Below are 19591 nucleotides of genomic sequence, written 5' to 3'. Positions count from 1 at the left end.
TGTGCTGCTTTCACACTACGGTGGCTGCAACAGAGACCAAATGGCCCTTAAGGCCTAACATTCTTGCTACATGGCTCTTGACACGGGGGGTCTGCTGACCTCTGATCTATCTAGTGCTTATCGATCCCTTGAGCTTCAGCCTGTTACTAAGCCTTACGCCGTCACACCAGCCAGGTCAGACCCTACTCGCCTGTCCCGTCATGTCTCCTCCCTCTGAGTTGTAGTCCGTTTTTTCTTCTCTGAAAAAAAGAAATGAGTCCAAAATTTTTTTTAACTTTGATTGTCTATTAAAAGATTTGTTTGTGAAGTATATCATATAAGCTGATCTATTCTGCAAAGTTATACAAAAGTCCGGGACAAACGTAATCCCTTCTAGATTTGGCGTTCACTCTCCGTGATGCTATGCGCTGTGTTGCCACCGTGTTCACTGCTGAACAGTTATTTGTAGAATTAATGAAGGGCTGTATGGAAAATCGCTAAGGAAGAGTCACTGGGCATCACTCTTTCCCAACGCAGAATCCTGAGTCTGCATCTGATCTCATTCTTGATACGATCTCACATCTCTGGCATTCTGCAGCCCGTGTCTGGGGACTGTGTCATGAGGCCCAGGGTGGTACAGTTGCCACTAATTAAATCTTAAACTTCTCTCACTGTCCGCAGCTGGAGAAAGGCCAGCATGATCCGTCCGTGGGAGTTCTTACCCTCTCTGGGAAAATTACTGGCCATTTCTGTCATTGGGCAGAATTACCGGATGTGGCTTCTAGATGGTAAAAATTACTGGCTGCGTCTCAATTGTCGAGCCTTTTCTCTCCGGGGGCAAAACTGTTGCCTGCATCTCTCTGAAGGAAAATTGCCATCTGCCTCTCTCTGTAGTCGTGTCCCCATTATGGGGAGGTTGTCAGCCATGTCTCCAAACAGAAAAGCACGCCAGCTGTACTTCTCCGCCGAAGACATGTCAGCACAAGTGAGCAATTTAAACCCCCGTGCCTGATTCTGAGTCTGGGCCTTTCTCATCATGAACCAGCCTTCACATCCGCCTGCCTTCTTTCCTTCAATCTCCCTCTCCTCCGCCTGAGTCATCCAAGCCAGGGCTGCGGTGACATTGTTCGGCACCCCCGTCACCACCACTTGTCCCGGGGAAGGTGCATTCCAAGGGACAGTCTAGGGACACGCGATGGCGTGTCTGTGTGCCAGCCCGGTTAGAAGACCTAGAAATCCATTTCACAACCGGTAGCTCTTACAGTCTTGCCCCAGTGGAAAAACACATGAGGCTTTTGGGCTCCTGTCACCCCACACTTGCCTAAAGCAGCACGCTCTTTCTGCTCTTCTGCATCCAGGCACTATGCCAAGCGCTCGACACGAAAGATCCATCTCCTCTCCCCTCCAAGGTAGGTACTCCATTCGGCAGCTAAGGTAAATGAAGCTTGGAAGGAGGCAGGCCACTTGTCCAGGGCTTCGTAACTTAGAAGCAACAGAGCTGCGGTTCAGCCCAGGCCTGCTGAGCTTGGAACCCCCTGTCCTCTTAGGCATGGCACCGTGGATGGGGGTTCCGGGGCAGCGTCCAGCGTGAGGTTCAGTGAAAGGAGCCACACGCAGGAACAGACTCTGGGTTCCCTCCAGCCTCTCTTCTCCCGGCCCCAGAGCCCACACGGGCACGCAGCGCGCTTCCGCCGCCTTCCATCCCGGTTGTAATGCAGGTGGTTTTAGCTTTCGGTTTCTCCCAAGTCAGCAGTTTTCTTCTGAACTCTTCCTCGGTCTCGTTGCTTTACCTTTTTCCCAGGATGCAGATCCTGTCTTCAGTTACCCTCTGGCCTGCGTTCCCTCAGGCGAACAGCGCTGTGCCAGGTACCATGTGGGAGCTTACGCTTGGTTCCGTGCAGACATGCTCCTAGCTGCACATGTTCTAACACAAAACTCTTTCTGCACGGGACACCTCATACAGCTGTAGAACTTACAAGAAGGGTCGGTTGCTCTTGCCTATAGCGCTGTAACCCCAGGTGTTCTGAGGAAATCTGTACTAGAGAAAAAATGGGCTGCAAGTGATGTGTCAAAAAACACAAAACAAAACAATGAAATGGGGGGAGGGCGGTAGTGTGATCCAGTAAGAGCTGAAAGCAGGACAAAAGCAGCTGGTTCTCCGCCAGGGGCAAGTCAGGCCCCCCCCACCAGGGCACAGTTGGCAATTTCTGAAGCCATTTTGGGCTGTCCCATCTGGGACTCGGGGACTTAGTGGGCAGAGGCCAGGGATGTTCTAAGCACCCTACAGTGCCCCGCAACACAGCATGGGCCATGCCCAAATTCACTCGTGCAAAGGCTGAGAAACCTGGACTCCTAAAGGAGAGTGATTTTTTTCTGCCTCAGGACTTCTCAGCACGTTTAATAGGCTGATTGCATTGTCAACCCCCAGAACTGAGTAGGAGTTTCCCAAGCTCTTTTGCCCTCAGAATCTGGTACCCCTGATATATTCCTGAGTGTTCCACGGAAGTCACCTCAGGAGGGCTAGCCTAGAGGACGGGGTGTTGGTAGAAGAAAACTGAAAGACCAGACCACTGGAATTCCCTGATACTATGATCTGAGAGGTGGAAGGCACCTGGTAGACGATCATACCTCCTTCATATGAGAGACAAGAAAACGGGTCCAGAGAGCCGACGGTGGTCCCGCCATTGAAATGAGAGGCAGGTCAGAGGTTAAAAGCATAGCCTGGCAACAGACCAAGTTAAAACGCTTGCTCCACCTCCTATGAGCAGTAGAACCCGTGCCTGAGTTGACTGAGTAGACCAATTTGTCCAAAAGGGAAATAATACCTGTGACTCTTGAGTAAGTTACTATATGCAAAGCACACAGTGTAATTGTTCAACAGGTAGTAGGTATTATTAGGAGTCACTAATTTGTGTCCAGCCTGGAGTCCAGCATAGCATCCGCGACTCCCAGGCTGATCGTCTCTCCAGTGTCCCAAGAAGGGCACATGGGAAGGTGAGGAGCAGAGGCACAGAAGCGGGCATCAGAGGTACACCTAGAACATGGGGAGCCCACTTTGACTCGGTTGTTTGATCAGAGAAATGACAGTGACAGAGCAAGGGAAGGCCTGGGTGTGGAGACAGTGTAACAGGGAGGCAGACAGACGGTCCTTCGAAAGCCCGCAGCTACTCCTAACTGTGTGACCCTGAGCTACTCCGCCTAGCTTGGTCTGTCTCATCTCCAAGGACAGCGAGAGTACCACCCTGGTAAGTGTGAGCATAAATGGGATCATGTGTGCCAAGCACGAGGACCGAGAAATCACAGGTATCATTACTGCCGTTAGGGCTGTCGTTGGGGTCTCTGAGACACACGCTCCCTGTTGGCAAATCTAACGCATCCCCAGGGCCTCGGTCTGGGCTGTTAGGATTTTCATCCAGAGTCCTTCCTCGCAAGGGGAGCAGAGCTTGTCTTCTGTCAAAGATCTCTTCTTTTCTCCCCCTAATGGTTTTATTTTCTAGAAGCTAGTTGGAAACCATGTAGGTCAGCAGGATTGTTAATGCTAAGCCAAGGGTCTCCAAGAGAAATACCCAGGCACTCGATCTTTTTGGTACCACGTGTTTAGTAAATTACATGGAACACGCAGTGATATTCTGTTTGTATTCCCCTACCTGGTTCCCCAGCACGTTTCTTTCCCTCTGATAATGCAGTAAAAATCTCACTCACATCTGTAATTAAATGTGTATGATTGGTTAACATTTATCATTTCCTCTGGCCTGTGAGTTCCATGAGAGTAGGACTGGATCTATCTTGCTCCTGGTGTCCTTGGTATATAGTACAGGGCCTGGCACGTGTGTGTCCAAAAACAAATACTTTGAATGTTCTGGGTCACGTACTAAGTGCTCTGCGTGTGTGTGCATGTGTGTAAAAGACACTTACATAGCTGGGAAGTGATTGTTCAGGCTGAATTCGTGAAAACTTTGACTTACGGATGACTTCATCTATTCCTACTTTTCAAGGGATTGAGACAAATTCGCGGTGAATACAGCATTGCTTAGATAGGTTCCTTTCAGGACCTACTGAGTTAATAAGTATTTTTCTGTAAAATTTAAAATGGTTTGTCAATATGCATTCATCTAACGTATTTAGTGAGCGTGTCCTGTGTTTCAGGGGATACAGCAGGGCAGAGCAAAAACTCCTCTCCTCATAGAGTTTGCATCTAAGGAGACACAAAATATATTAAAAGCCAATGCATAGAAACTGGAGGAGAGGGGCAGTGGGAGGGAAGTTGTCTCGCTGCTGACAGGCAGGAATCCAGGGTTGAGAGATGGCCTGAAGCGGGCCGGGCTTATTGTGATATGAGGGTCTGGGGTCATACAAAGTCCTGAGGTCCCCAACCTATGGTTGCTGGTGATGGTGTAAGGCTTAAACTCATGGGCCCTTGGTGTGGAAACTGTGCTCCTTAGGTGTTTGAAATGAGCTGATTCTTTCGAGGACTTCAGTGTAATAAAAAGGATAGAGTGGGAGCAGTCACCATTAAGCCTTTCCACTCACTGTCATCTAATTAATACACAATAACAAATATTTAGTGTGATAACCAGGGGGAAAAGAACCTTCCAGCTTTGTGATTCCTTGACTCTATGTAGACTTCGCGCTGGTTACCTTTTCACAGCTATGCAAATAAGGGAAGAACTGCATCATGTTCAGAACAAGGACTTTGAGGTCAGGTGGCTCTGAGTGCCAAATGCAGCTCTACCTCAGTCGAGCTCTGTTGTCCTCAGGTGACAAAACCTCTCTGTGCCCTAGTATTTCACATCTGTGAGATAAAGAATCATTTTCCTATGTGAGAAGATTAGTGTAAGGATTAAATGAGATTAAACACGTAAAGCACAGGGCCTGGAACATAGGAAGCTTCCCGTAAACAGTAATTATCAATACTATGAAATGTTGCTGCTGAATGAATGAAAAGAAGTCATGGAGTTGCTATTAAGACTTGGCTAGGTATAGACATGGAATAGGCTGCAAAGTGCTGCGCTGGCCAGTCCGTTGTCTGTAACCTGCCCTCTGTGTCTTACATAAGAATTAGTGTGGGCTGATGAAAGAATTGTCTTCTTTCATTTCCCCTCCATCCTCCGGGGCTGTCATTTTCAGGCTTTACAAGGTTGCTGCGCTAGCATCCCAATATGCTATGTATACAGAGAACGGATTTCTAGGTATAACCTTGTAAACATTCTGTATGTCGCTGAAATAGCCCGCAAGTCCTACAGTCCCCAAGTCTCAGTCTGGGATAAAACAGGATTGGCCGATACAGAACCAGTGCATGCTAATGAGGATAAAAATAGCTCCTGACATTTATTGAGAACCTACAACGTGCCAATCATATGTTCCAAGCAATATGCATCCCCCTTCTGCAGCTGGGAAAACTGAATCTCGGAGTAGTAAATAAAATGTGAACAGCTGGTAAGTGACAGAGGCAGAAGCTGATGGACTGCAGAGGGCAGTGCGCTGATCCCTCCCCGTTTACTGCAGGTGCGTCAGGTGGAGATGACCACTCCCCCAGGGCTCCCACTTGTCTGTTGAGAGGTTTGCATGGGGCTTGCCTAGAGTTTCTAAGTCCCAAGCCCTAATGAGATTCCCTGGAGCAGAAACTAATGTGAAAATCTAGTTCTCGATTATGAGGACACCAGTCAGAGTCCAGGGGCCTTCCTGAGTGCTTGATAAAAGTCCAAGAGATTTCTCCGTGTCAGTGGGTTTAATTCTCAAGTTCAGTGCTGATTGATGACGGGTTTTTGTGCTGCTCTTAAATGGTGAGGCGACAGTATTGTGGTTTGGCTCAGAGTTTAATTCAGGAAGGTTTGAAAGCAACTCATTATAGCCTTAGGTTTTCTGCATGGAATTTGATACTGACTCTGGGTGTACTGAGCAGGCAGGAAAGAGAAATCTCTGGAGGATGTGTAAACTTGCAGACTGGTGTTCTGTTTAGCCTAAAATTGTGATACAAACACTTGGTAAGTGGAACCAATTATCATTGTTATAGGTGAAAAGTAAGTATGGACAAATGCATGTAACTCCCCCTCACACATGCTGAGCCCCCAGATGGCAAAGAATTCAGTGGCTGGTCTAGCTTTGGTTCTAGTCACGCAACACGTTTATTGAACATTTGTGCGCGAGACTTTCAGTACAAAGAAAAAAACGCGAGGCTTGTTAAATCATAATGTGAGAGTACCTGAGGTCCTATTAAATAAATGGGCCAGACCAAGTGTGGGCAGCTTCCACAAAATGATCATTGAAGGCTAAGATAGTAGTGAAAGATGAGGCCTGTGAGTCCCTCGGAATTTGAGTCAATGAAGGCAGAACAATCAGGCATAGAAATGGGAAAGGTTAAGATATACTAAGCTGTATTCTAGACATTCAGTTTGAACCAGAGAAGTTCAAAAGCCAAGTGGAGAGACACAGCACGGCAGCTTCTGATGGGATCTGTTGTCCAGCTGGGGAGGCTTGCATTCATTCCTCTAAGCGGAAGAGGAACGGCTGAAGCTACTGAGAGCCTGGATCAGCGTAAATGGACAGTGTACACAAAAGACCTGAGGCTCAGCCAGGTGACTGTTAAAAACTGTGACCTAGAGATAGGCAAATAAATGTCCACCCACAAGCGTGTCCATGCATATTCATAGCAGCACTATTCGTAATAGCTGCAAAGTAGAAACCCAGGTGTTTGTTTATCAGGCGATTACTCGATAAGCCCAATGTGGTACATCTGTATAATGGGTTGTTATTCGGCCGTAAAAAGGAATGGAGTGCTGGTATCTATCACAGCGTGGATGAACCGTGGAAACAGGATGCGGGGGGATGGCAGCCAGTCAAGGAAAGCTCTATCTCCTACAGTTCCATCTGTGGGCAATTTCCAGGTCAGGCAATTTCATAGAACAAGAAAACAGATTATTTCATAGAACAAGAAAACAGATTAATCGTTTCCCAGGGCTGCAGGAGTAGGGAATAAGGAGTAACTATAAATGGGTATGGAATTTTGGGAGAGGGGGTGTCAGTTGATGAAAAGTTTGAAATTTTGACAGTGGTGCTGCTTATACAATTATGTGATTATACGGAAAACCACCAGGGAACTATAAACTTCAAATGAGCAGATTTTATGTAATTTTATATCTCAAAAAAGCCATCAACACATTTTTTAAGCATCTCCGATGACTCCAAGTGTTGATAGGAGCAGTGACACAGACCAGGGGAATTATGAAACAGTTACATGGACTCGGAGCTTGGCAAGGCTCTGTGCCAGATCTCCGGACGGGACAGGTCCCAGCTGGGTCCTTCTCTGAAAGAAACTACAGAACACCCAGTGACCGCTTTCTCTACTTCCAGGTTCTCAGTAACTCGTTTCTACTCCAACTCAGACTGTTGGCTCTCTAGTTCGTTGCTAAGGATGTGCTAAATCTGTCTTGTTTTGCTTCTGTTCTGCAGTTTTTGAAGAGCCTGAAGATCCAAGCAACAGGTCGTTCTTCTCTGAAATTATCTCTTCGATTTCGGATGTGAAGTTCAGCCACAGTGGGAGGTACATCATGACCAGAGACTATCTGACCGTTAAAGTCTGGGATCTCAACATGGAAAACCGCCCCATTGAGACCTACCAGGTACGGCCCACCATCCACCCATAGGCACATAAGGCACTTCCTTTGCTGGCCTCCACAGCAGCTTCTGTCCGCAAAGGCTTACAGTGCACGAGGGGAAGAGAGCGTACCTCATCAGAGCAGAGCAGAACCATTCAATACGGTGGTACAGTCTGCAAGTGCCGGGGGATATTAGACAAGGGTGCGTAAGGAGGAGCTTGAATTTAAAGTGGGATGGATACTGTAGATAGACTCCTGCTCTCCCAGAGCTGGCTGACTGGTGGAGAAGCCTGATGATGAACAGGGGATCGACGAGGCGGTGATGCTAGAGATGGTATGGGGTGCTTGGAAGCACATGCGGGGAGGGTCAGCCTGCTGAGAAGAGAACCAAAGGCTGAGCCCTGACTGCCAGGAACTAGCCAGAAGGATAGTGTGCTCACAGGTGCTGTGTTCAGAAAGGAGTTCTTTGTATATTAAACGTAGAACATGGGCAGAAGAGTCTAGAAATGTAGGCTCTGGTAAAGAAAGATCAGTTATTTTGTCTTCAGGCTGAGTGCAGTGGAAAACCCTTAAAGGTTTTCCACTGGAAATGACAGGAGGAGATGGTGGCGAGCAGATAGGAGGAGAGTCTGTGAGATGCACTTGCTGATTCCATGTGGAGGGAAGAAGAGTCAAGGAGACTGTACAGGTCGTAGCCTTAAGCATTGGCTAAATGCTCGATAGATTTATGGACAAAGGGAACAAAGGAAAAGGCAGTGTTTAGAACAGAATGGCTTTTTTTTTTTTTTTTTTAGAAGATGGAAGGCTAGACTTTGAGGTAGAAAGGAGGTGAAGAAGCTCATTCCAGGTAAGAGCAATAGAAGCAAAGAAGCAGGGGTGAAACTGGTATTTTTAAAAGATATTTTGGGTTAGATGAAAATTCTAGACAGAGGGATTTAACTTACATAATCTGACATAATTCAGATACCGTGATATGCACCACAGTCTCCATTAGAATATTCACAAAGTTGTGGAGTCTTCACCACTCTCTCATCACTGACTGACATTCTGGTTGTGCTGGGGAGGAGAGACTATAGGGGGAGATAGATAGAACGGTTAACAAGTTATTGCAACATGCTGGCAAGGGCAGATAGCGCAGGATTTGATGACAAACTGGAGGTGTGATGTAAGAGCAAAAGAAGCACCAGGAATCATTCCAAGGTTTTCATCCTGAGTAATTAGGAAAATGGTGCCATTTTATGTAGATGAATCAAGATTTAGTTTGGGACACGTAGGACCAAGTAAACACCCAAAACTATCAAGTAGACAGATCAGTTTGATCTGGGTATGCCTTAGCTTAGAGGAAAGCAGCAGTCAGGACCATGCCCTGGGACCCCAGTGTTTGTTTACAGGGTGGGAAGAGGAAAAGTGCGAGTAATGCTCTAGGAGCCCAGTAAAGAGAAGACTGCGAGGAGGAGGAATCACCAACTGCCAAGTGCTGTTGCTGAGTCAAGTAGGAAAGGATGGAAAATTGGCCATTGGATTTAGTAATGAGACAGGTGTAGGTGAATGGGGTTAATGAAGGTCTGAGCGGAGTGGGTTTCGAAAGAGACTGTAAACAGAAGCTGTGAGTGTAATGAGTACAGGGAGCTCTCCCAAGAAATGTTAGTCTAAAGGGCAACAGCGGAATGGGAGTGGTAGCAGGCATGGGATACAGGCATAAGGAAGTTATCACAGCATGTTTTATGCTGAGGGGAGAATAAGCCAAGAGAGAAAGAACAATTCAAGCAGCTGACTCCTTGAAGGAAGCCAGAAGGAACCAAGTCTGGTGCAGATGGGAAGATGGACGACTCATCCATCAAAGGCAGGCGAGAAGTGTAAAGAGCTATGGATGCATCGTGGTGGGAGCCATAGATGGTCTCTTCTTGTTGCTGCTGTTTTCTCATAAAAGAAGCAGCAAGCTCATTAGCTGAGGGAAAACTATAAAACACTCATCCCAGAGAGAGGCAGGGTTGCTCAGGGATCCAGTTGAGGACAATGGAAGGAGAGAGAGACTTATGGTGTGACTGTAATGATGGACCACTGAACCTCGGGTAGATGGGGAGGGAAAGTAGACAGAAAAGTGGATTTGAAGAATTGATGGAATCGAGATAGGAGGTAGCAATAGAGCAGTGCTTGTCAAACAGGTGTAATTAGGGTCGTGGCGAGTCTCATCATGTAACCAAAGCACAAAACACATCGAAAATCAGGAGGCCAAGTAACTGAGAGACCAGAGTAATGATTCACAAAGAATAATGGCAGGGGATCGGGGTGCCAGAATTGCTTCAAGGCATGTAGCAGAGGGACTCAGAACCGTTGCTGACTGTAACAAGGTAGTCAACAGGGAGTTGAGTGGGTGCCATGACTTCAAAGGAGCTGAGGGCTTTAGAACAGGAATCCTTGTCTGGAGCAGCAAGGAGCCCAGCTACCCCACTTTGACACATGAGTGGCCATAGGACAAGCCAATCTTACAGAAGAAATTCAGAGAGAAGTTGGAGGACCCCAAGGACTTTGACCAACCGTGAGTAATGCAGGGTGCTGTGAGAAGGGTTTGGGGCCAGAATTCAAGAGGACAGAGGTAGTTGAGATGGTCTGTGGTTGCAATGAGGTTGCAGCCTGCCCTATGTATTGGGGGTCTTCCTGTCCCCCAGACCCTGCCAGACTTCGGGGCCCCACTTCACAGCACCTGCCTCCAGGCTCTCACCTTCACGTTCAGCCCAGGGCTAAGCCAACTCGAGTGTCCTCTTCCAGCTGCACCCACATCTCGTGTTACAGACGGCAGTGACAGCTAGAAGCTGCGCGTGGGTGGTATGGACAGAGGTGTGGCCTGCTGGCGAGCCTGGAAGAGAGACACTGGATTTAGTCTCTTCAGAGGCAGGAGCAATTAGTCCTTTCATTTTAAAGAACAACGTTAAGAGCAAAGCTTGTTTTAGAACGCAGTGAGCTAGCTGTGACATGGAATAATCCACATTTTAAGAGCGTGATTCTCAAGGCAAGTTCAGCTAGTGGCAGATGTGGAAGTGCTCTTTGTCAAATGCTTTGAGTTCGGTCTCATAGCACACACACTGAAATGAAATATTACAGAAGTTTAGACAACATATTTCAAAACAATTTCAATTTACATACTATACAAAAATGGCAAACTCTGACTGAATTTCCAGAACACTGTTGAAAAAGACGGTGAAGTCTTGCCCAATGAGAAATAATTCCATCACCAGTTACTAATGCCTTCCCTGGGGAGGGAAGTGAGTAACATTCCCGCCATGTATTTTCATGCACACATCAGCTGGTCTCCAGCATCTTTCCAGGAATAAGAAACTGTAGACTCCGGTATCATTGGCTGTTTCCAAGCTCTCCTACAGAACAGGGGCTGGCAAACCATGGCTGGTGGGCCAAATCCAGGCTCCATCTGTTTTTTACTGAGCCACGGGCACCCCTGATCATGGGTACACGGTTGCTTTCACACTACAATGGCAGAGTTGCATGGGTGTGACAGAGCTGCTACAGCCTACGGCTTCAAATACCTGCTGTGTGACTCTTTACAAGAGAAGCCTGTCGACCCCTGAAATCTAAGAACTGACCGAGTTCACTCTCGCTGGGCTTCACGAGCAGGCCCTTCACCTACAACACCAGGCTTCCACGAGTTCATGATTTGAGAACCTCTATGGTGGGAGGCTCAGTTTAGTGTCAAGAAGGCCATACACAATAGGAACATGGACAACAAATATTTGGAACATGAAGAAAAAAGCATCAGACTGGGTGAGTTTTAAGTTTTCTCTTGCTCTGTGTTCTAGGTGTTTCTAATCAATGTATCTTACCTTATTCTCTCCTCCAACAGAGGGAGGTCCATCTTCTTTGCCTAAGGTTCTGTTTTGTGTTTGAGCAACAGAACATAAACGTAACATACCTTCATAGACATGTTCTTTTTCTTTAGATGTCAGGTCAAGGCAGCAGGAGCACCCCGAAATTTAGCTGCTGGGGAGGAGAAAATACTGCTTTAGACCGGATTTTCCTTTAGATCCCTCCTGACTTTTGCCTTTCAAGAATTCTTTGTAGAGTTCTTGGCAATGTGGTTCCTACTAATGGACCCACACTTCCAAAACACACATGTGTTGATACTTACTATTCACCTGTGATGTAAGACAAAATGCCAAAGGTAAAAGTTTGTACGTCAAGAAAAGTTTGTGAAGAACATAGGCTGAGCCAAAAAAAAAAAAAAGACCTATCCATTTCTTCAAATTTTATAATTCCTTGACCATTATAGGGTTCTGAGGGATTCAGCGTCAGAGAAAGCTGCTTCGTTTTCAAAACCAGTTTCTCCCTTCCCAAACACATCCGTGCCTTGCCTGAAAAGTGCTCCATACCAGACCACAGGAATGAGGAGGGGAAAGGGAAGGTTGCAAATAAATAAGGACTATTTGGCTCATTTTTTTCCTCCAAAAAGTAGGAGAGCTGGAGTACAGGCAGGTCTTTTGTTACACTTTCCAGATACTGCCTTTTTATATATGTACAAATTGAAGTTGGTGACAGCCCTGCAGGGAGCTAGTCTACCGGGACCACTTTTCCAACAGCGTTTGCTCACGTCATGTCTGTGTGTCACCTTTACCATTTTCGAGCTGCTTCATTATCTGTTATGACAATCTGTGATGAGTGATCTTTGACATTACTATTTTAACTGTGTTGGGGCGCCACAAATGGTGCCCCTAGAAGATGGTGAGCTTAAACACTGTATGTTGCGTGTTCTGCCTGCTCCACCAGTCCCTCCTTCCCCTCCGTACTCCCTGGACACAACCATATTGAAATTAGGCCAGTTGATAACCCTCCCCCGGCTTCAAAGTGTTGACGTGTAAAAAACAAAGTAGGCTGAAAGCGTGGCCTCTTGTGCCCAACTACCAAGTTGTGAATGTAAAAAGGAAAAGTTCTTGAAGGGAATTAAAAGTGTGACCCTAGCGAACAAACAAATGATGAGAACATAAAACAGCCTTATTGCTGATCTGGAGAAAATCTGAGTGGTCCGGGGAGATCAAACCAGCCCCAATATCCCCTTACGCCAGAGCAAGGCCCTCGCTCTCTTCCATTCTCTGAAGGCTGGAGAGGTGAGGAGGCTGCAGGAGAAAATCTAAAGCTAGGAGAGGTTCTATTTATAGAGCAGTCATAAGGTTCGAGGAAAGAAGCCATCTCCAAAACATGAAGAAAAGATCCCGAAGATCTAGCTGAGAGAATTCATGAAGGCAGCTACACGAAGCAACAGATTTTCAATGTGGACAAAAGAGCCTTCTCTTGGAGAAAGACGCCATCGAGGAGTCTCATAGCTAGAGAGGGGACGTCAGTGCCTGGCTTCAAAGCATCAAAGGCCAGGCTGACTTTCTCGTAAGGAGCGAATGCAGCTGGTGACGAAGCCAAAGCTCGCGCACCATCCTGAAAGTTCTAGGGCCCCCAAGACCTATGCACAGTCTACTCTGTGCTCTATAAACGGCACAACAAAGCCTGGATGACCGCACTCTGTTTACAACATGGCTTACTGAGTATTTTCAGCCCACGGTTGAGACCTACTAAGAAAAACAGATTCCTTTCAAAGTACTACCGCTCACTGACGACTCACCCGGTCACCCAAGAGCTCTGATGGGGACGGACAATGAGATTCACGTTGTTTTCGTGTCTGCTAACACAACAGAAAGAAATAGAAACGGTTTGCCAAACAATGGTCAAGATCAAGAATTAGTCCCCCTTTTTTGCCCACAGACTCTCTTGTGCTGCTTTGCTCAAAAACTTGTAACAATCACTAGAGACCCGCAGCCCTACAAACAGAAATGGCCTTCTACCTCGGACTTGTGCGCTCGCAATGTGCCCAAAAGACGGCAGGAGAGGAAGGGAACGACAAGGAGTTAACGCACAGCAGAGACCTCAAGTGCAGGCCATAAGCCTCCCCGCCGCGTCCCCTTCTCCATTTAACAGTGCCACAAGCCCTGCCACAGATGGATTCTCTTGTCAGCGGAGCAAGGAGGCAGGTACCCTGACGAGGCCCAAGACTGTTTGGGAACAGTCATTTGTGGAGTTAGAAACACTTGCACGGTCCAAATGACTCAGCATTTCAGTCCCCAAAACATCTCAGGGAACATAGGGTAAAGGGCCCAACCATGCCGACTGGTCTCACATAAAATTCCCATCCAACAACTTCATGGGGCCCCAGAGCCTTCCAGCCATGCCGCATTGATTCCCCAGCACCCCTTGCCCTTCCTCACTCTCAGCTGGGAACTCGGCTGCTTATTTCACTGAAGAACAGACACAGGAGAGACCTGCCCGTACTCCAGGACTGCAACCTCGGAGTCTCGACAGCGCCACCTGCACAGACCTCTCCAAGTTATTGCGCCCTATACTCAATATGGCAAAGTCCATCCTACCGCTTGCTCAAGAGAAAGATCCAGGAGCCATCTGGACTCCCATTCTTAGTTTCATGCTTCACAGTTGCCCCATCCACGAATCCTTTCAGTTGTCCCTGCAAACATGCCGAGAAGCTGACCACTTCCTCCCACTGCTCCACACTGTCATCTGCCACCAGGCTCTCACTGGCCTCCCTGCCTCTGCTGCCTCACGTTTATCACAACACAGCTCAGTGGTCCTTTCTGTGACATGTCCTCACCTCGCTCAGCATAAAAGGCCCACGCAGGGATGAAAGCACACCAGGGCTATTTTGTCCACTGCCTACCCAAGCACAGAGCAGGCAGGCCATAAGACCAAACGAATGGTGTCCTCTAATACGTATTTTCAGATCAGTTTAGAAAATGGGACTCTACCCTCCACGGGCCCTTCTGCAGGCCACCGGCTACCTAAGCCAGCTGGCTTAATCCACACTCGCCCCATAAGCAGCTCACCAACCCAGCATAACCACCCACCACTGCAGAGGGCCCAGCCTCGATTCAGACCCAGGCCATCCAATTCAGGGCCCACGTACCCTGGAAGGATCAACAGCTCACATCCCAAGAGGAGGTCTTCCCAGAAACGAGCATTTTTAAAACAGTAACTGCCCTTTTTGATGTGTTTCCCCAACAGGTTCATGACTACCTCCGCAGCAAGCTGTGCTCCCTCTACGAAAATGACTGCATTTTTGATAAATTCGAGTGTGTGTGGAATGGGTCAGACAGGTAAGAGAGGCTCTGTGGCTAGGGAAACTTCCAGAGGTGGGCCCTGTGTTTGCCAGGGCCCTGGGCAACTTATCCTAAGCAGGGCACAGCCAAAGGGAGGTGGGGAGCAGGCCCCAGGGCCTGGCAGGAATCCACTGTATGCGTCCCTGGATTTCCCTTGCGGTCAGGCCTGGAAAGAAGGGAGGGATGCAGTGAGACCCTTGAGTCCTCTTTCAGGACTGGCACAAGTGACCGTGGGACGTCAACAAGGAAATCCCATGTTTTACACATCAGACGCCCCCAGAGCTAAGTCAACATGGCCGAAATGAAGAACCCTAATAATGCACCAGCAAATTCCAGCGTAAACCGTTCCGATTATTGCAAAGTATGCTTTCTAGATTGAAAATTATCCCTGAACGCTCCTAGTGTAGACCTGGCCAAAGGCCCCGGTGGTTCATTAGCTGAATTCTAGTTGGCCTCATTTATCATATTCCCTCAAAGTGATTTATTATTGTTTTAAAGCCTTTTATTTCAACAATACTTCATATTACCTTCTAATAGTTCATTTTTAGTTTGACAAATACAGATGATTCCCCGCCTTCCAGAATGTAGCAGAGGCTACCAGGGGCTGACGTAGTATTTTGAGGGACGCGACACCAACAGCAGTGCTTAGAAGCACTACCTTGTGTCAGGGCAAGGCACTCAGGGATGGCAGCTTTTAGTAAAAACAAGGGGCTTCTGGCCATTCTGTGGCTTTCTTTGCCAATGAACCAAAATGTGCCTTCCACTTAGCAGACCCGGAAAGAATGCCCACATGACAGAGGACCCAAGTCCCAGCACCCCGCTGCTATAGGGCCGAGGGAAGAGACCACAGAGCAGCTGTCATAGAGGAACCGAAGCTCCTAAGGGGGAAAGTCGCCGCCCCGGGCCTGTTTCTAATTTTTATTTGTAGTTTATATAAATACATTGATTCATTTATAATTTATTCACTTTTTTATTATTAATAAATTCTGTTTGTTATTGTCCTAATAACTTACCTTAACCTAGACACACAAAGTTCGTATTAGTCACCTTCACACACGTCCTGTTATATAATCCCGACCACAAGACGACAAGGTTGTCGTCATCATCCCCATCATACAGCTGAGTAAACTGAGGCTCAGCAAGATAAAGTGACCTGCCCCAGCTCCTGAGCTAGTACGTAGTAGAGATAAGAGTAGGAAGTTTTGAGTTTGAATCCTAAGATGGACATTCTTTCCATAACCTCGCTATTTCTTGCCATAACCAAGAAAATTTTGGTTCAGATAAGGTTGAGAATTTTTTTTTGGTTTCCAAACCAACCAACAAAAACCAAAAAACAAGGACTTTCTCTGTTTAAAACCAAGTCGAGTCATGGTGGAGGAAGGACTTGAGGATTCATGGGAAGCAGGGAGACCAGTGGCAGAGTGCAAGGCCCTGGGGTCGGAGGCCTAACTTGGCCACTTTGTCGCATGTGACACTGTGCAAGTTACTCACTTTTCCTCAGGTGTAAATCCCCTGTCTGGGATAACGTAAGTCAAAGCGAGATTGTGGGCGGTCGAGCACACAGCGCCCTTCCTGATCAGGTAGCAACGGCTTCTTCCACCACGGCTTCTTCCACCACAGAGACAAACACGTCTCTCTCACCACGTCCAGTGCCTGGGCCAGAGTTACACACACAAGCCCTTGACGGATTTGCCTGGCACAGCTGACCCAGCCCCCAAATGCCTGTCCCCCTGGCTGTGGCCCCACGCTCTCCATTTTTCCCGCACCTGCCTGCGCACTCATGCCACGCGAATACAGAGGAGACGCTGTCCTCTCCCATCCTCACCAGCCAGCCAGGGCTTCCCCCATCAATGAGGCCACCCCCCTCAGCCTGTCCCTGTGTACAAACTGTCACCAGTATACCATCAGTCCCTTCCTTCTGGAAGGATCTGGCAGTCACTGCCCTCAGTCAATCGTAAATCCGCCTGAGGGTGGAGAACTCTTATAAAAATGTGGACGCCATCTGTCAATCCACTAGCAACTCTTTCCCCTCCCAAGTTCTTTTGAATTTGCTTACTCTCTTCCTGAGGGAGACCACGATGACATCCATTTTTTAGGTAAGTAAGTTTGCTGGCAAGGCTGAATTGAGACCCGGTTCTTAGCTGGGGGAGGACACACCAGGCTGAGTGTGCTGTACTCTCCGCGTTTCTCCCACTGTGCTGGCTGCAGAAAGTCTTAGAGGTCTGGCGGCACAGCCCCGCTCCTACAGCCACGCTTTCTGTGTATATAACCAGCGTTTTCAAAAGTGTCTCTTTCCAGACTCACAATCCTAAGGGAGGTAGGGCTGGGATCATTAAAACCACGGGACTCACTCACTGAGCCAAAGAACCAAAAGGGATCTATCAACAGAAGTAAGTAACAAGGAGGATTATCGTGATCCTGCATTTCCAAAGCAGCCCAAGAGCTTGTTGCTTTTAGTGATTCAAAACCAAGACCACAGTCACACTGTCCAGTCTGTTTGGGTCTTGGGTTTTTGGTTTTTAGTAAAACAGGTGGTGCCATAAGCTGGCCATGATCTGGTGTCATTAGCTCCAGAAAGACACCATGGGGATACGCTCCCGCCTTTCTGCAGAGCCCTCGGTGACTCCCTATTTCCTCTCTACCTTGCAGCGTCATCATGACGGGCTCCTACAATAACTTCTTCAGGATGTTCGACAGAAACACCAAGCGTGACGTCACCCTGGAGGCCTCGAGGGAAAACAGCAAACCCCGGGCTATCCTAAAACCGCGGAAAGTGTGCGTGGGGGGCAAGCGGAGAAAAGACGAGATCAGTGTCGACAGTCTGGACTTTAGCAAGAAGATCTTGCATACGGCTTGGCACCCTTCAGAAAATATTATCGCAGTGGCGGCTACAAATAACCTATATATATTCCAGGACAAGGTTAACTAGGAGGACAAGTTGTTACTTACTAATCTCACATACTGAATACTAGTCAGACATGGTTTTAAATGTTTCTTTGGGTCTTCATTGGATGCACTGACATTAATTTCCCTATGCAGAAAACAATTGGAATAGAATTAAAAGGAGTCCAACTTTCCCACATCCCCAGTTCTAAGAAACTTTTGTCCAACCCAATAGGTTCTGAGACACTTCTGTGTAGAATTGAGAGCTGCCAGCTAACACTAATTCTCCATAGTTGACTTGACTTTCTGATGCTTTTCTTGCCCGGTTTTCTCTGGTGGGTCCAGTGTTTTGTTCCTAGGTGTCTGCTGAGATAAAATGAGGTTGTCTGTAGTATTTAAAGAGAAAAGAGATAAGTTTTTTTTTTTAATTAAGCGATTCCATTTGATTGAAAAAAATCAACAAAAAAATAAACACCGTTTACTCTTAGAGAAGTTTTTTTTTTTTTTTTTTTGGTGAAAAATCACAAGCAGTCAGCATCTGCCGCACTTTTTATGAACAGTCTCATTTGAAGCCGATATTTATGTCACGAGGCAGCGAAGGGGACGCAGAATGAGAAGGGAGGGGACACATCAACACTGCTATACTCTTTTTTCTGGAAGCACCATAGAAACAGCCTGAGAATTTGGCCAGGAAACCCCATGAATGCTTCAGGACACATAAAGGGAACACTTTCCACACAGTGCTTCTCAGAGTTAGCTTGGCAAGGCCATGTGGGGCCACATTCCATCTGCTGCTTTGTTACTCTTGCTTTTTGTCATTTTAAATGGCTCCATATAATCCTCCACTTACACGTTCGTTGGCTTTTTCTCTTCAACCTTTTCCAGCTTATTTATTCCCTTGACTTCTAAAGGCCGAGTCCTGGTTGTTTATTATCTGGCATTCTCAGTGAAGCAATGGCACCACCCCAGGTTCCCTGAGAAAGGCTGGTCTGTTCCTCTGGGGGTGTCTCCTTAGCAGCCCCCTCTTCCTGGGTTGGGTAACGGAAAGTCACAATCCATCAATCTCCACTGCATCTCTGACAGAAATGGCCAATATACATGCTGACTTGTGAAGGCTCAAGTGTTTCTAACCCACCCCAAGCTCTCCAGCAGGACAAATACACTGAACGGCTCTCTTGCTACAAAAACGGAATAGGGGGGAGTCAGGACTCTTTCACGGTATCGTGAAGTCTGCTTGAACCTGTGCAGACTGCTTCATTCTGCCCCCCGATGTTTAGAATTCACACTTGTAAGTTCCGGAAGGTTCTATGTGGCACATCTCTGGGAAGGAGACTCAATGAATTCAAAGGATTTATAAATTTGAAGGGGAATCTCAGAGAGGAGGTGGGAGGTATCTGGAAAGCGGGGCCCGGCTTTAGTGTCTCCATACTTGTCATGATGACTCATTCCCCTTAACTTCCATTTCGTCCACAGGAAATGACTGAGATGAGCATGTTTCTTTTAAAGAGAAATTCTCTTTTGATTGGCATGTTTATTAGAAGTCCCAACTTGCAAGTGTAATTTGCTTGGGAGGAGGGAAAAAATAGTCTTAAGAACCCTATTTCCATTCTAAGCTACTATCCATTTAAATAACAACTTCTTGGCAAGGGAATAGCTATCTAGCGTTTAAGGGAGCACCATTCTGTAAGACGCAGTCCAATTTCAGAAACACCGAAGTATGAAAAGCACTTCTCAAACATGAAGAAGCATGTGGACGAAGACGTGACTCTGTTCTCAATGTTCGCCCTCTTCCCTGCAATGAGAGCCTCTCTTCAAGCATCGCCCACAAACTGGCCCCAGATGGCAACTCTCTGGGCAGGATTCCTGGCCTGACTGGGGCAATGTTCTTGGAGGAGACCTGAGAGAGGATCAGAAGCTTCTCCAATGTACAGAGAACTGTGATAGCAGGATGGCTGGAAGGACCGGTGAGTT

At 47.3% G+C, this 19591-nt stretch overlaps 1 protein-coding gene across 5 annotated transcripts in view; it reads left to right on the top strand.

The window, feature by feature from the left end:
- Positions 1–18091, top strand: part of PPP2R2B (protein phosphatase 2 regulatory subunit Bbeta) — a 439770-nt gene extending 421679 nt beyond the window's left edge. For all 5 annotated transcript variants that reach the window (XM_057307203.1, XM_057307204.1, XM_057307205.1 and 2 more), the window contains 3 exons: positions 7429–7598; positions 14643–14734; positions 17387–18091. In XM_057307203.1, coding sequence (XP_057163186.1) covers positions 7429–7598; positions 14643–14734; positions 17387–17666 — 542 coding nt within the window. In that variant the 3' untranslated portion in view covers positions 17667–18091. The remainder of the gene's footprint in view (positions 1–7428; positions 7599–14642; positions 14735–17386) is intronic.
- Positions 18092–19591: the final 1500 nt, after the last annotated feature.

The sequence above is a fragment of the Ursus arctos genome, unplaced genomic scaffold, assembly GCF_023065955.2.
Source record: "Ursus arctos isolate Adak ecotype North America unplaced genomic scaffold, UrsArc2.0 scaffold_5, whole genome shotgun sequence".
NCBI lineage: Eukaryota > Metazoa > Chordata > Mammalia > Carnivora > Ursidae > Ursus > Ursus arctos.
Note: the sequence above shows the minus strand (reverse complement) of the source record. Positions and strands in the feature narration are given on the sequence as shown.